Below are 17,897 nucleotides of genomic sequence, written 5' to 3'. Positions count from 1 at the left end.
TAAAAAACCGTGTAAAAAAGACTTCAGTGTATTATTAATTCACATTAACTTGAGAACGGCTGGACTTGACAAAAAAGTTATCATGTGGAAATTTATTGAAAATTAGGCGCAAAACTAAAACTCACTCAAAATTAAAAATAATGCAATTTCATAAACTTTAAAAAATTACAAAAACAAAAATTGATTTCTTTAAAGCAAGTTACCATCCTACACTTTTCTCCAAGTTTTAGAAAATTTATTCAGTTTTCTTGAAAAAAAAAATTATAATGATAGATGGGGGGTGTTTTGAGATAATCAACTTGGTACGTTTTTTTTTAAGATTAATTTTCCAAGTTTTTTTATTTCAATATATTTTTTTCCTTAAAGATAATTTAACTATCTGCAACTTCTTTTCGGATGTCATCTTGATCAGATCAGTAGGTTTCGTGTAATGATTTTTTATAATCAATTTTTTACTACGCCCTTTTTAAAAGTTACCGTGATTTCTTGTTTAAATGAAAAATGAATGCTTAAATGAAAATGAATATTTAATATTTAAATATATAAATGAAAAATGAATGCTTTATTCTAATCGGAAACACTCATATCCAACCGGTTTGCGGTTTGGGCTGGAAATGCTCTTCTGCCGTAACTAGCAGTGGGGGTTGTTACTGGCTTCGTTTTCGGACTCGCGGTCCCCACGTCCATTTTTACCACCTCTTCAAACAACACCTCTACCTCTTGCTCTGATTCCTGGCTGACGCTGTCCAACGATGCACCTCCAGTCGCTACCCTACCGTCTGCTATCCATCGCTCTGTTCTTTGTGCAGCTCTGGCATTTTAGTAGTCGAGTATTAGTACAACACACTGAAGAAGTCTGCACATCGTAGACAAAATACGCGTATCTGTCAAGGATAAGCAAATAAGGTAGTGGAATTAAATGGAAATGACTAATCCTTCTCTCTCTCATTATACAGGTATTCCACTAAGACGCCCACATTCATCAGGATTCATCTGGTTTTTCTTCATTCTGCTTTTTTTCCAAGTCCTGCTGCTTTTTAAGCTGCTACTGCTGTCAGGTCTTCAACTTGGAGCAGGATTTCATCCGGTACTACTCTGCCTTACATAAGAAGCAATGATCCCAGCATAAAATATATTCCCCTTCCGAATGAGGACATTAAGGGAGGAGGCAATCTCTTTTTCCACGTCCATGTATACACCTGTGTACATGTCGATGCTCGATTCCGTAGGGAATTTGTTCCGGATGACACGCTTCACTTTCCCGTATTTTCCCAGCACCAACAGTTTGATCACCATCTGTTGCCTCGGATGGAAGATTGTACACTCGCGCGTATTGAACGTTGCCCCCCGAAAGCGACAACCGTACCTCCACTGCCTTTTCATAAGTATAATGAAGTACTTAATACTAATATGTATTATAGAATAAAACAAGTATTCCGAGTATACTATTCTTAAAGGATTAATTAATAAAATATTAAGGTGATTCCTTGTTGAGTCCACAAATGGCCGCCACGTAGGCTATACATGCACTTCCACTTCAAATTTTCAATTGCGCAAATCTCGGAGATCGGTGCCCCATTTCACCTGAAATTTCTGTTAATCCACGTTTGCTGCACTACAGCATACAGTAGTGCAGCAAACGTGGATTAACAATTTAAATGTTGCACGTGCCGTAGAAGCTGATATTTGTGCACTTAAAGTTTCGAAGTGGTTACGAGAATAAGCATGTCACAGCGAATCACAGAGTAATGAATTAAGAATCAAGAAAAATAATGGATCTATCAATAATATACTTTCATCATATGCTATATCATAAAGTGATCGATCACCTTAAGTCTTATATTGACATTCATTAAGCATCTCCCTCAACTAAAGAATGAAGTACTGGCTTTCTTTCGAGGTCGTACACCTAAGGCAGGGGTTTTCAAGCTTTTCTTGCCACGGTGCACTTTTTTTTTATCATACCATCAATTTTGGAAGAATAATGAGAAAACATGTTTTCGAGCTGCTAATATTCCACACTATTTTCAGACTTCTGCACCGAAAAAATTTCTGAAATTAATTATCGCGTAAAATCTTCCTTCGTTTAATTTTGAGGTATACTTAGCATAAACAGCGAAATCTTTAACAATCTTGCATACAGTATTGCTAATTTATTTGATATTGCGCTCAAGGTGAAAATGGATCGCTTTAAAATGACTCACTTTATCGATTTTTTACAAAATAACGCAGCGCTCAATCGAAAAAAACAATTCCGTGCAAAATTAAAGAACTAAAATTTCTATCTCTAGCAATTTTCACAAGATTGATTTATTGTTTAAATTTTCTGTAAACCATTTTCTAAGTTCGATTTTAGGACCACAATCATAGTGGTCGCTAACTTTTTTCATCAATTACACAAGTATTGCGTATGAAAGGTCATATTTCACTCCCGTAGATAGTTTCAAAATATTGTTAGGAATATATAGAAAAACCATCAGCACCTTCAGCAGGATCAAGCTCACGTGTGACGTTTTTCATTCGCAATAATTGATGTATATTGTAAGATATCTTTTGGTATTTCAATTCGAAATATTTTTGTAAAAATTATCGATAGTTGAAAACGGATGCTATTCGACAATGTCATAATTGCGTTATCACAAGAACTCCATTATGAAAGTGCTAGAAAATAAATAGTAAAAATATTTCAAAATTGAGAGTATTTCTAAGTCGTGTTGGAAACGCGTGTATTTGTGAAATAATAAAAACAATGCAAGTGTGTGTATGTGTAAGCTAATTGAAGGATACTCTGTGTATTTTCAGCCTATTTGTCGAAGGTATTCTGATATATCTTGGTATTTTTCAAGATAATTTGATAATTCCACGAACTTCGGCATAACTTCCCTGAACTTCGGCAAAACTTCCCTGAACTTCAGCAGAACTTCCCTGAACTACAGCATTTTTTTTTTAATTCTTTATTAAAGAGATTTTTAGCCTTAGGCTAGTTCATCTATAATGAACTACAGCAGAACTTCTCTGAACTTCGGCAGGACTTCACTGAACTTCAGCAAGAGTTCCCTGAACTTTGACGGGCCTTCCCTGAACTACGGCAGGACTTCTCTGAGGTTCGGCAGGCTTTCCATGAACTTCATCAGGACTTCCCTGATTTCCAAGAATTGAAATTAAAGGACTTCCCTGAACTTCAGCAGCCCTTCCCTGAACTTCGGCAGAAATTCTATGAACTTCAGCAAGACTTCCCTGAACTTCAGCAGGACTTCCCAGAACTTCGGTAGAACTTCTCTGAACTTCGGCAGAAGTTCTCTGAACATTGGTCGGACTTCCCTATAGTTTGGAAAAAAAAACTTCTCTGAAATCTACAGGACTTCCCTGAACATCAACAGAACTTCTCTGAATTTCCGCAGAACTTCCCTGAACTTCAGCAAGACTTCCCTGAACTTCGGCAAGGCTTCCCTGAACTTCGGAAGGACTTTCCTGAACTTCGGAAGGACTTCCCTGAGCTTTATCAGGACTTCACTGAAGTTCAGCAGGCCTTCCCTGAACTACGGCAAGACTTCCCTGAGCATTAGTAGGACGACCCTGAACTTGGAATCTTGGAATTGAAGTTGTCATTTCAGTAGTAGAATTAATATAATTATACAATAATATTGTGTTTACGAATAAAAATTTCAATACTTCCCATTTTTCTAATTTGCAATGCTTGTTGGTATTAATGCATTTTGAATTTGGGTGTGGTTTGAACGAGTGTGGATTCAGTATCAACGGAAAAGCATTGACTTTCACCTTAAATTTACACGAAATATCGCCTTAATTTATGCCAAATTTAGCGTTAATTTTATATGCGCTATATCTCACAGAAATTTACATGAATTTTTCAAACGGTGTGCAATCTCATAAGAAACCATATAAATTAACGAGAATTGAATGTACAAACACAAATTTTATCTCAAGATTAAGGTCATTTTGGTTTCAAAACTATATTTGCAGTCTCAAGGTTCGTTCGGTATTTTAAAGGAGTTGTTTTTATGGGAATAATTCATGGCATATTTGGATAATTTTGGCGTTTTTTTAGTCATGTGTTTGGTGTATTTTGATCATTGTGACTTGTTCATTGTCAATATTTTCAAATGATTCTGACATTTTTACAGCAATATTTATAGACTATTTTAAAGTTTTTGAAGCTACATTGGTGATCTGAAGTGGTTTTGAAGTTTAAGGACATTTCGTTAAGGAAATTTAGGCAATATTTCACATGTAATGGTGGCTAGTTTATTTTTTAAATTTTTGGTAATTCAAAGACATTAGGATCATTTTCTCAGGGTATTTGTTTTCAGATTTAATAGAAGTAATGTTATTTTGAACTCAATTTTTTGCAAATTTTGGAATTTTAGGGTTATTTTAACGTCGTCACTTTAACTAAGCATCCATGAATCTCACTTTATTGATCAAATTATTCTGCTTCTTCGCATTTCAAACTAATTGCTTATCGAATATTAGCTTATTGCATTCTCTCAACTTAGCGTTCTAGACGCACTTCCACAGTTATTAATTGAGAGCTTTCTATGCATGTACCATTTTTGAATTAGTATAATTGTGTGGCAAGGATAATCATACTCTATGTCCAGGGAAGTCGAGAAATTTTCCAACACGAAAATTCCTACACCGGACCATAAATCGGACCCAGCCACCTCCAGTATAATCTTGCTGAATAAGTCAAGGATAACCAAGAATTTGTTAAAGTAACTATAATTCATTTTACTTCGATGTAGCAGTTTTAAGCTATTTGGGCGATTGAAATATCAAAATTTTGAGTGGTTATGGCATTTTCTGCGTTCTTTAAAAAATCAGTTTTGAACAACTTTCGTGGATTTCGAAGTGATTTTTTTCAGCATCGTAGATGATTTAACACAGTTTAAGATTATTATAAAATTTTCAACTTTGGGTTAGTCATCCGAAATATCGTGAACCCAATGGTGGTCAACTTGCTTACCAGCAACACAATTTTCACCGAATTCGCAATAATTCCTGCTTAACAAAACAAATTTCCATTCACCCAAATAAAAAAGCTCACCAACCAGCATTATCAATAAAGCCGGCAAACAAATCAACCATGAAAAGCCGTACTGTCGGTCATTACCGGACAAGCGAATTGAGGCTTTTCTCCATTCACCATCATCAGCATCCAGAGCACATCGTCATCATCGCCGCCACGTCGCCTGTCGGTGTTATTTCAGTAAGCATACAAAAAATGGCCTTTTTCTACACCGACTGACAACGACCTCCACCATCCGCTGCCATTCTGAACAACAAGCTATGGCAAGTAAGGCAAGGGCAGAAAAATAAATTTCCCTCTTTCGTTAATTTCCTCCTTCGTCGGGCGCCGAAATGCCATCATTACTGGGCTTTTCTCCACGCTGGATGGTCTAGCTCCGAGCATTTTCGGTTTTCATTTTCAGTTAAGCAACGAACCGTCCGTTGTCGTTTTTCGATATTGGAGTCCTCCGGCACCGTTTGCTTTCAATCTACTCGACACTTCAAGTGGAGAGTATTCATTAAGATTTTCCTTTCTCGAGGGGTTTTCATTTGGATGGTGCACCTATCGCTACCATTCACAGGCCCGCAATCATTCGGTTTACCGTTTTTGAAAGAGCGCACAGTTGCAATTGGCTACTGAAAGAAATCGATCGATCGACTGAGCTTTCAGTCGATGTAATTCAATAAAAAGAAAGGAGTCGTCCAATCACACTTGGGAACCACCCACGAGGAACCTTATCACTTATCAGCATTAACAACTAGAGATAGAACCTCAGAAAGTTTTCTGACGATAGAACATGCGTGTTTGGAATTTAATCGAACAAGACTTGTACACACGCTGCAAGCCCAAAGTCCTCCACAGATAAGCAGAATCCAGCCAACCAACGATTGATTGATCGGAATCGGATCTGGGAGTGTCCCAATTCCATATCCACGGCAGCACACATTCAGCTTGTGTGAGTAACTTTCGAAGAGACCCAACATTTTGCCATTCATGCAACGAAGTCACTTTACAAAATGTTGTGAAAATAAGCAATGATTCGGCACGGGGCAGCAAAATTTACAGCTAGTCCGAAATCATCGGATTGTGATTGATTTGCTGCAATCCGGTGGTCGTTATAAAAACCGATTAGCAAAGCCGTAGAACGGTCAGTTGAGCTTTATCTTTTACGAAGTGTTGAAGTTGATCGAGACAAAGTGAAGGTGAATTTTCAGGAGAACAATCATGAAAGGTGAGCAGGATTATTTATTGCTTCAAAAGTACGGAGTGAAACCGTTTTACTTTTTAGAATTCAAGGAGACGTTGTGGCTTGCGGTATGTGTCATTATTGCGAATAGTGGCTTTGTGCAGAGTCAAGATCCACTAAATCCATGTTTTGGAATCGTTGAACTCGTGAGGATTCCGGACATCGAAGACTGCACTAGGTTCACCCTGTGTATAAGTGGTGAAGCATTTCCTCAGCAGTGCAGTCCAGGATTGATTTTCGATGTAATCACCGATAGTTGCAACTTGGAAGAAATATCTATATGCATTCAGGATGTCTTGACTCCACCTACTCCCGGTGGCACAGATGAATCCACTGTACCCACTGTAGGTCCAACCGATCCAAACACGACTCCGCCAGGTGGTGAAGTGACAACAGAAGGAGGAACGATCCCAACAGCGCCAACAGTGCCAACAGCGCCAACAGTGCCAACTGATGGTACGCAAGCTCCACCAGCTCCAACTCCGGGACCAACGATTCCAACAGCACCTACGCCAGGTCCCACACCAGCACCTGTTCCGACACCAGCACCTGTTACGACACCAGCACCTGTTCCGACACCAGCACCAACCCAGGCTCCTACACCCGCTCCAACAGCTCCAACACCCGCTCCAACACCCCCTCCACCAGCCCCAACACCCGCTCCAACACCCCCTCCACCAGCCCCAACACCCGCTCCAACTCCTGCACCAACTCCTGCACCAACGCCTGCACCAACTCCTGCACCAACGCCTGCACCAACTCCTGCACCAACTCCAGTACCAACGCCTGCGCCAACTCCTTCTCCACCTACCGATGGGGCACCACACTGTCCTCCAGGAGCAATATTCTACGCACCGCATCCGGACTGTACCCGCTTCTTCCGCTGTGTCTTCGGTACCCTGTTCGTGCTGGATTGTCCCCCGAACCAGCACTGGAATCAAGCTCGGGAGTACTGTGATCACGCTTGGAATGTGCCGTGCTAATTGATAGTGTAAGAATTCATCGAACTTAAATAAATAAACTAAATATACAGCACCGACCGGTTTGAACCTCTATCTCCTAGGCATAATTTTCATAGGCGTCTTGTAGTGAAACTTTTGTGAGCTTTCGCCACCTACATTTCGAAGTGAAAACTGTTATTTGTAAAATTCCCCAGGGGAAACAGGCGATTTTTGGGTCAAATCGTTCCATAAAGCAAAACTAATCTTTTCCCGCGGAAACTGTTGCTTGACTTGCGTAGGAATACATTTTTGGTAACTAACTGTTCTTCTTCCGGTGAGGATTTTGAATTTGTTACCGTGTACCCATATCTCAGTGTCAATTAGAGGGAACTAGAGAGGATCTAGTATAAGAGAGGAGCGGACTGGCTGGTTTTGAGTTAAACGAACTGTCAAAGCCAGACCCAATCGAGCAGCGTCTATCTTGATTGCATTGACAGTGTTGCTAGAAATCACCTAGGCGTAGGTTGCCAAAGCATTTTGTTTTGAATCCGCTCCTCTCTTATACTAGACCCTCTCTAGAGGGAACTATTGTGCTAACAATGACGTTTATATAAGGTCTGGGTCAACAGGCAGCTTACTGGTGTTAGGAGCAAAAATATTGTAAACATTGCTGAGCACTCAAATGACGACGTCACTACCACAACATTCCATATTGGGAACAGTGAGATTGAAGTCACTGCCAACCGATGTTGTATTTATATATTCGTACATTACAATTATGGACGCTCTCGAAAGGGGGTGCATGAATTTAATATCAAGAGCCACACGTGAAAAGGGCATACAAGCTACGGCAAGGTGATGGACTTTCGGGTCTGCTATTCAACATCGCGTTAGAAGGTGTGATCAGAAGGGCTGGGATAGACACGAGTGGCACGATATTCAGGAAGTCCATCCAGCTCCTTGGCTTTGCCGATGACATTGGCATTATGGCACGGAACACGGAATGATGGCGGAAACGTTCATCAGACTGAAGGCTGAAGCTAGACGGATTGGACTTGCCATCAACGGATCAAAGACAAAATACATGAAAGGAAGAGGTTCTAGGGAAGACAATGTTAGGCTCCCACCCCGAGTTTATATTGACGGTGACGAAATCGAGGTGGTCGATGAATTCGTGTATTTGGGCTCACTGGTGACCGCCGAAAATGATACCAGCAGAGAAATTCAAAGACGCATTATGGCAGGGAATTGTGCCTATTTTGGACTCCGGAGGACGCTCTGGTCGAATAAAACTCGCCGCCGCACGAAGTTGACTGTCTACAAGACACTGATTAGACCGGTGGTCCTCTACGACCACGAGACCAGGACTATGCTCGTGGAGGACCAACGCGCCCTTGGTGTTTTCGAACGGAAGGTGTTGCGTACCATCTACGGTGGAGTGCACATGGATGACGGAACGTGGCGGAGGCGAATGAACCACGAATTGCACCAACTGCTGGGAGAACTATCCATCATCCACATTGCAAAAATTGGGCGACTACGGTGGGCTGGGCACGTCGTAAGAATGCCGCACGACGACTTAGTGAAAATGGTTCTAGAAAGCGACCCAACAGGAACAAGAAGAAGAGGCACGCAGCGGGCAAGGTGGATCCACCAAGTAGAAGGTGACCTGCGGACCCTTCGCAGACTACGAGGCTTCGCAGTCCACGAGTAGAGTGGAGACGATTTCTTCGGACAGCAGAGGACAACAAGGCCTTAGCCTGATTGGTAAGGTAAGGTAAGTAAGAGAGACAGCTCCCACACCTGGACCCTACCTATTGACCCATCAACTCATGAACCGAGGACCAACGGCTATATGTCTCAGAACATCCCGGCGACGCTGACTGGGATTGAACCCAGGCCTGCTGGGGGTGCGAGGGAATCACGCTTATAAAAAATAGATAAAAGCTATTGAACACTCCTGCTAAAAACGCTCGATAATGATTTCTCAATCATTAAGTTGACTCCTTATTTATAATATGAGCAGTTCTCGGACAGCTAAAAGCTATTAAAGAATCCAACTGAAAATGCTGAAAAGTTATTTCACTCACCTGTAGTTAACTACTTCTTTGTAACATGAACATTTCTTTGCCAGATAAAAGTAACTGAATGCTACAACTAAAAGTGCTCGAAAAATGATTCAACCATTTAATCATTCGACCTTTTGTCCAATTCGACAATTATTTCCATTAAATTGCATTCGCCGCTTTCTTCATTTGACTTTTTGTCCATTAGATCTTTTGCCCATTCGCAGTTTTGTCTTTCAACCTTTTGTCAAGGATTCTTCCCCAAGAGCCATGACCGTGAAAGTCCCTCATACAAGAAGGTGCAGGTAAACCTTTGCAGTAGCTAATTTGATGCCAAGCTGTGCAAAGCACCAACCAACCGAATGTCAAAAAATCGATTAAACTTCCCGCTATTGAACCCCATTCCTTGCTCCCACCTTCATAATTAAACCCATTCCTAGTGATCAACAAATATTTGACTCGAAAGTGGAAGTGCGTAATCACGAAAGAATGCCTTGTGGCTAGTAGTGAATCAGCTCGCAGCGACAAGGCAGCTTTCTTACTGTGATACTTTCCGGAGACGAACCAGCCTTGGGCTGAAAGTCTCCTTACTAAAGAAACAACATCAACTGTGATACTGTGTTTACTCGGACTAGAGAAGTTTTCCCAAGCATATCACCTAATTTCCATCGCCTTATCCGGAAAAAATGGGTTTGAACATCTCACAATCAACCGTGCGACCCCATCCGCAGGTAACAGAGTTAGAGCAAGCTTTTCACGTATTATTAATTGAGCACCTCCAGATTTCCCAGCGTTCCCTATAATTACGACGACGCGATTGAATGTTTATTTTGACTTCGACCGCACACCATCACTGAACGACGACAAGAACAACAACAACGTTATTTGAATACACCCCACCTCCACCCTCGCAATGTGTAGAACTCAAACAGCACTCAGCCTCAGCTATATGCACACCATGTGACTCACGCTCCTAATAGGGGTTGGGTAAAATCAAGAACCTAGCTCGGAACTCTTTTTGCCATGACAACGCCGCACACACCCAAACACACGGTACGATTCGACGCGTGCAATGGGTGCCAATGTCACTTCGACAAAAGAAGCCGACGAGACGATCCCGTCGTCGTCGTCGTCGTCGTTGCTGCTGGTGATTTTCACACCGATGTTGATATGTTATGCCATGGTAGAAAGCACAATGAGTGACTTTACGTGTGCATTTGTATGTAGTTTTCCTTGAGTTGACCCTAGACAGTGGGCTGTCTATGATGGCTACCAAGCCTTTGGGGATTTTCCTTTTTAGAGAGTTTTATAGATTCAAAGTGTTTTTTATGTTACTTCATACGCGAAGTTAACGATTTTCAGAGTTGGTTGGAAATGCTAACATGAAGCTTTAGTGTGATGATTTATTAGCTAGAGAATGATCTTTTAGAAGAATGTAGGTGGATAGTTCCGTTAGAGTACGGCAGTATGAAAATTGAATAGAAGTTGAAAATGAGCGAAGGGCCATTAAAGCGACAGTTTTCAAGATGACGCACATTTTTGCCTAGCCCGTACGATGTACGCGGGGACTTGAAGTATGTCTCCAAGTCCACAGGCAAAAATGTGCGTCCCTCTTGTTGCTCATAAACTGACTGCGGCTGTGGAATAGTTCTAACATCGAACATCGTACGGGCTAGGCAAAAATGTGCGTCATCTTGAAAACTGTCGCTTTAATGGCCCTTCGCTCATTTTCAACTTCTATTCAATTTTCATACTGCCGTACTCTAACGGAACTATCCACCTACATTCTTCTAAAAGATCATTCTCTAGCTAATAAATCATCACACTAAAGCTTCATGTTAGCATTTCCAACCAACTCCGAGTTTTATAGATTTTTCTCCTTTAGCTTACTTAAATCTTTGGTTTTTATTAGTTAGGTAGGTTCCGATTCAACACATTGTAGTTTCATTTTTATACCTATGATCTTGACTTTTTTTTTACCTAGGGGATGAGTACTTAAGGGGGTTAGATTTTGATAAGTTCTTTAGTGGGAATGACACTGATGAAGACTGCACATTGTAGTCGAAATACGTATCTGTCAAGGATACCAAAATTAATTAAGTGGAATTAAATGGAAGATAACCTTTTTTTTTTGTTTTATTTAGCATTCCGCTAACAACCCAATTTCATTACTTCATTATGTGCTAACCTCTCAGTATCTTCTAACTGTCGCATATAACACATAAAAATTGACTTTCAGTCGCTAACCTAAATCGAAAATTAATTTGATGATAAATCATCACTATGGCCCGGTGGTCGGAGGTGAGGCCAGCAGCTCATTGCTCTATTCATACTGCATTGGACATCCCGTATCCAACATGTGTGATGTAGAACAGAGACGAGTTGTGTTTGTTCACATCGACCGATACTGAGTGGTTGCGGTACAAGCACATATCGTCGGTAATAGACGATTGTTGTGTATTGAGAACGCTTGCGCAAAAAGACTAAGGGAGGGAAACGGATTCGAAACTCATATGTCATTAGCCAAATACATCCGTAGACCATAGGTCCACCGTTGTATAATTGGCAATGCACCCGTGTACTGAATGGGAATTGTGGGTTCGAATCCCACCGGTGCCCTTAGATTTTTTCGCAAATTTTCTCACACGCACGTCTCTTGCCGATGATATGTGCTAACCTCTCAGAATCTTCTAACTGTCGCATATAACACATAAAAATTGACTTTCAGTCGCTAACCTAAATTATAAATAATTTATAACCATTATCGGTAAGATCAAGTGATGGTTCGCGTTTATGCGGGAATGGCTTTTATTTCAATCAAAGCCAACAAAAAATAGGTAGGTACGCCAGGTAACGTCAGCCAAATCGTTTGAAGCAGTGCTGTGCATTCAATGAGGTACAGAGAGAGGTGGCGCAGATCGTGAAATAGGGTTGTATTAGTAAACCAAAAAATCAACGTAAACGCAAGTAGTGACGTCACTACTTGCGTGTACTTGCGTGTATCGTACAGTGGTTGTGTGAGTGATTGCTTCACCTCGGTAATCCAGCTCATTGCTGTGCATTATCATAACGGTTATTGTACCTTGACGGTCATCCTCACATTTGGAAACACCTTTACCTCACTAGACTGTCTTCATAAAAGCCATCTATGAGAGTTAGATTAAATGACAAGGAGAGAGTAGCAAAAGCATTCACTCACTGATCATCTCAGTTGAACATATTTATAAGTGTGAAGTAGGAATAATGCTCCTTTATTTTCCTGTTCTTGCTAAAAGTTGTTAAGTTCAGAACATACGAAACATTTTGAAGAAAACGTTGGATTTTCATTTTCCTCATAACAAATAAATATGTGGGAGCTGTTACGTTAAAATGTAGAAAAATATTCGTTTATCTCCAACAATGCCATTTCTTAACTTGCAAATTAAAGCCAAACAATATCAATTCTCTTTTACGTACGCGTCATTGTGTACGATGCTTAATAAATCTGAAAACTGACACAACTCACAATTGGAAGATTGCCGCAAAAGCTCAACGCAGATGTCGCCACTGCATAATGATGATAATGTTGACAGACTGCATATAAAATTCGTGAAAATTAGCATTAAATCATAATTTTCATCAAGCCTGCATGGAATCCTTCCAATATAACATTCGAATTGAAGAAGAAAACGTTTTTACGATCAGACTGATGTGCATCTTAGACTTTTCCAGGTGAACTTTCATAAGATATATTCATTTCATTTCACGGGTCCATCAATGCTGCATCGTAAATATGATGGTAAACAGAAGTAAATTGCTCAATTACTCAAAATAAAGATGATTTGTCATCTTGTTATCACTTTGAAGACCATCTAGCACCATTTTATAGTATGGTGCGTGTTGAGTAAATCAAGTTCCGGTGCGTTTTCCGTCGAAAATTGTGAGAATCAATATGTTTGCTTAAAAAAGGCCAAAATGAACATTTATTGAATATTGGCGTCCTATACAACCAATTCTCTATTACCACCAGCATGATACAACCTTTTCTAAGTAAATTCACTTAATTTCCACTTTCATCTTAGTGAAAATCGCACATATTTACCATTTTCTGAAAAATGCAGCTGCGCAGGAGGTAACCTCTTGCTGTGGGTGCAAACTTGTTATGCATTATTTTCCATGAAAACATCTCCGATCCATACCGAAATAATAGCAATTAGTTTTCAAACACGTTTTCTTACACGATTTAAGCAAAAGTTTCCATGGGAAATTATGAGTTTTTCTTTATGGACCGATTTGCCCCACAAAGCGTCTGTTTTACTTGGAAAATTTGGAAACTATCCTCCTTCTAGTAGTTCTCACTTCGAAATGTAAGTGGAGACAGCTTGGAAAAGTTTCACTGCAAGACGCCAATTGATGAATCTACGTGAAATTGCACCAGTGCATGCGGCACCTAGGTTTGAAATTCAAAACCACAAAAGTGATGATGTACTAAATAATATTCCATACAATTTAACAGCTAGCAAAACGTCATTATCATTTTCACATCATTTCCATCTGCTGGCCGACCGTAACGTAGATTCATCAATTGACAAGCTCACGAGAATTTTACTGTCAAAACAATTATCTTTTCAACGTGGTTACGTTTCGTGCAAAAAGTGAAGCGACAAATCTCAGATTTTTGAAATGATCCGAAAAATTGCAAGGACCATCATTTAACCAACAGCTGGACCTTCGACAAAATCAGCGCGAAACCGAACTTTTTGTCAGTGCGAACCTATCTGGCTTTTAAAAGCAAACGAATTAACTGACGTTTGTCAGAAAATAAGCAGATCCGATCTTGATACCCGATCCAGGTTGGAACTGAATAATAAACGAATTCGCTATTAATTTAGCGATGATTTATTGAAATACACTGCGTTTCCTTATGGACTTCAAAGCAACGATTTGAAGATTTCTTTGTTGATGGATACCAATGGTTGCTTTGATTGTTGAAACCTCAAGTGAAGAAAATGTGTATTTATAATTTGTCACGAACCGAAGTCCGCCAACGCAAACCAACAAAATTAACAGGTAGGGTAAATTCTCCTCTTCCCGATTGTGTTTTAGGTTTGTGAATGTAGCTTTCGTTTCGCGAGAAAATGGCCTTACAAGGTTTGTTTACAAAATGGACTGGAGGCTTTTTCAATTGTTGGCCTTGAATTGTGTGTGCATTAAGGGGAGAAGTACAATTAGAATTTTTTTTTTCGAAAAAATTTTTGTTGGCTTAATTTACTCTATATGTATCTGGGAATGAGCCTTTAAAAGCATAAAGCCGTCCGAAACTTATTTAAAAAGTTATACGCAATTCAGTGAGTGCATGTCAAAAGGCTGAACATTTCTAATGGCTGAACATGTCAAAGTTGAACTTTAAATGCTTCTACTGAAAAGTAGTGTTTTCAAAATCGCCGTGCAATGTACAGGTCAGAGTTTTCATTCAAATCGATTCCGGTTTTCTGTTTTATGTTCATAATTAAATTCTCCACAACATGAATAGAAAGATTTTTTAGATTTGTTTGTTATAACAAGTTTTTTTTTATAAACAAAGTCGAAAAAAATAGGGTTTTTTAAATTTATTTTTTTCAACTTCAAATTTTTTTGTGAAAAAAACATTATTTTTACATACGAATTAATTCATGTTGTGCGCTGTACCTTCAAATTTAATGTCCTGTTTTTTTTTGTTTCAGACGTGATCATGGACGTAGGGACTGCACGGCGCGAAGTGCTGCTTTAAAAGATTGACTTCACATTATTTATAATAATTGGGCTAAATTGCAAAATTTAAAAAAAAAATGTCACTGATAATTAATCCTCATTAAATCCTTAATAACATACATAAAGAATCGCTAACATTCATTTATTTCCCTACTCGCAATCCACTCTCAAAGAAAGGCCTCATTTTAGGCCTTCTAATTGTACTTCCCCCCTTAAAGCGGGATGGGGTGTGTCAAAACTTCATATAAAGTTATCAATTTTATTCATTAATATTCAACTCTATATACCACAGGGTGCTTGCAATTTTTCTAAGGATATCTTTACTAGAGAGGGACATATTTTATAGGGTGATATGCGGTCAGCATCCTTACTATTTGAGCTCAAACGACACGGTATTCGGAAAAATTAATAGCTGCAAAATTTCTTTCCATGAGTAAGCATTCGTGACTACAGGTAGTACGTGTTCATGCAGATATGAATTCTCACAATAATAATTTCTGGTAAGACTTTTTCCTTGATACATCACAGCTATCGCCTTATCCGTGAGTTTGGAAGATGAATGACCGTCATAACCGTATTTAAGCTCGAAATGAGATGACAGTCAATTTTTATGTATTTTCATTTTTCCTCGGTGACATGATGGTACCACATGACAGATGTTAGTGATATTGCGAATGAGTGAGAAAAGCAAAATAACGATATCTCACGGTTGTTGTGTCATACTGGTGAGAAGTTTTACGGAGAGAGGGTTCTCAGTTGTTTTGATTGTTAACCGTAGGAATCTCTTTTGTTAACCTAAAGACTGTGAGTACCGTGCACTACTCAGCACTGGTTTGAAGTTTCTGACCAAGCCCGCCGTTTGGTGGGGTAAATTCAAAGAGATGGGACAGAAATTATTGAATTTTTCAAACAAACAGTTTTAAGTTCTATTTTCAAATTGATACAAACGATTACGAAGGAATATCATAGCTTTCAAATTAAACTGCTTTTGTAAAAATCGATTAACATTTCACGTAGTAATCGACCATAATACAATTTTAAGCACCACAAAATAGGGGTATTTTCTTATTTTCACCTCAAATGCTTCCTCATCAACGCACTTTTACTCACTTTCGAGTAAACGACGTTCTCACGCAGAGTGAGTCGAAACCACTCTGTGATATTTTCAGCCGGCAAGTTTGTTTATTTTATTTGTTTTGATACAAAATGGGAATTACCTGCTCCAGATTCATTTAACTGAAGCTGAAGACGGCTGAAAATGGTCTACGCATGCAATTCCTACTTACCTTAATACATTTCGACCGGTGTTATACAATAATTTCGCCGTTTCTTAGAGCGGTTGCTCCGACAAGGCTGGCATTTTTGACGTAGGACTTCGTCTGTGATTTCTATATGCGGGTACACCTTGTAAAAAACAAAAATGGAACATGTTACAAAATTATGAAAGATTTTGAACGTTAATAACTCAGCTGCCCCTGGACCAATTTAAATAATTTTATCACCAATCGATCAGAAATATTTCTATGCATCTGTTAAATGTAAGAATTTATCACTTTTCAAAATGACACTATTGAAATTTGCACGAATGGGCAACTGTTGCTATGATAGATAAAATTTTCACCGATTGCCTATGAAAAGTGATTTTCCTAACACAGATTTCAAAGTTGAATTCCATCCAGTCTTACCAAACGGTGTTTATTCAACCAGTGGTGGTGGAGAACACAACAAAAGGCTCCCCGGAAGCAGCTAGCTATCAAGGCTGGCCTCAACCACTGATCGGATTCAGTTCCAATCACCGTGTGTGGTGGTGTCCGATCGTCGGCATTAGCAGCAGCAGCAGTGCTTTCGACACGTGGCTTTGAACATTGTTTCCAGTTCCAGAGATGAACTAGCCATAGACTAAAAATCTCCTTAATAAAAACTAAAAAAAAAAAATGGTTCTCCAGTACACAACGAAAAGCTGCCTGCAAGCAGCGAGCTGCAGCCCACATGAGCATCCATAGAAGGAGGAAGAAGCCACACCGCTATTGATCGGAATCAGTAGCTTTTCGTGGTTCACATTGGGCCATCTATGTCAAGCGCATCATACTAAAGTGTATAAACAGAGAGAACCCCGCTCAAATTCCTATTCCTACACAAAACACAAGCTCCTGCTGCAGTTAACAAATCTGATTTATTATATAAGACCACGTCACGTCCTACGTCACCATTGCGTACAACCCCATAGGGCTGTCCCTTGTAGTTTTGTCGAAGTCCCGGATTTGGCTGACTGAGTGACTTTTACTCAGTTTGACATTTCTCGTTTACTCAGATTTTGACAACCTATTGCATCAAACGAAATTGAGTACGATTGAATCACCCGGTGAGTAAGCTTAAGTAAGCGTTTAGATTGTATCCACTGTATCCACTGTTTTACTCGAGTTCTTTGTATTCAATTTTCATACTGCCGTACTCTAGCGAAACTATCAACCTACCCTCTTCAGACCTTTCTCTAGCTAATTAATTAACACAGTAAATCTTCATGTTAGATAGCATTTCAACCAACTCCTCTGAATATTTTGGATTGGACCTGTACTCCGGCTGTTTTAGCCTCGGCGGCGGTGGTGTTGCAGCGAGTATCGACGTTTCACTTTAGCAGTCGTATAAATATAACATTTTCTACTTGAATTTAAGTAAGGTTACATAAATTAAACATAAATATTGCGTTGATGTTTATGACAAGCTATGGATAACGCCGTTTGATATTAGCTTCCCAAAAGACCATCGTATCTTTTCGAAACAGTTTCGAAATTATTTCTAATGTTGTTTGAATGAATGCTCAATCTTTATGAACATATTGAGCAAACAATATGACCAACATTGACCTTAGTTTTTCTGTAATT

At 39.5% G+C, this 17,897-nt stretch overlaps 2 protein-coding genes across 2 annotated transcripts in view; both read left to right on the top strand.

Annotated features, from left to right (window-relative positions):
* Positions 1-17,897, top strand: part of LOC135713096 (dual specificity protein phosphatase 3) — a 139,807-nt gene that overhangs the window by 24,286 nt on the left and 97,624 nt on the right. The gene's annotated exons all lie outside the window — the stretch shown is intronic.
* Positions 6,242-7,283, top strand: LOC135712586 (uncharacterized). Its single transcript, XM_065235543.1, has 2 exons — positions 6,242-6,626; positions 6,714-7,283. The coding sequence occupies exons 1-2, from the start codon at positions 6,257-6,259 to the stop codon at positions 7,259-7,261; spliced, it is 918 nt and encodes a 305-aa protein (XP_065091615.1). The 5' UTR covers positions 6,242-6,256; the 3' UTR covers positions 7,262-7,283.

This window comes from Ochlerotatus camptorhynchus, unplaced genomic scaffold, assembly GCF_037179485.1.
Source record: "Ochlerotatus camptorhynchus isolate MF236.1 unplaced genomic scaffold, CSIRO-AGI_Acam_v1.1 ptg000040l, whole genome shotgun sequence".
NCBI classification, from domain to species: domain Eukaryota; kingdom Metazoa; phylum Arthropoda; class Insecta; order Diptera; family Culicidae; genus Ochlerotatus; species Ochlerotatus camptorhynchus.
This window is presented reverse-complemented; position numbering and strand designations above follow the sequence as displayed.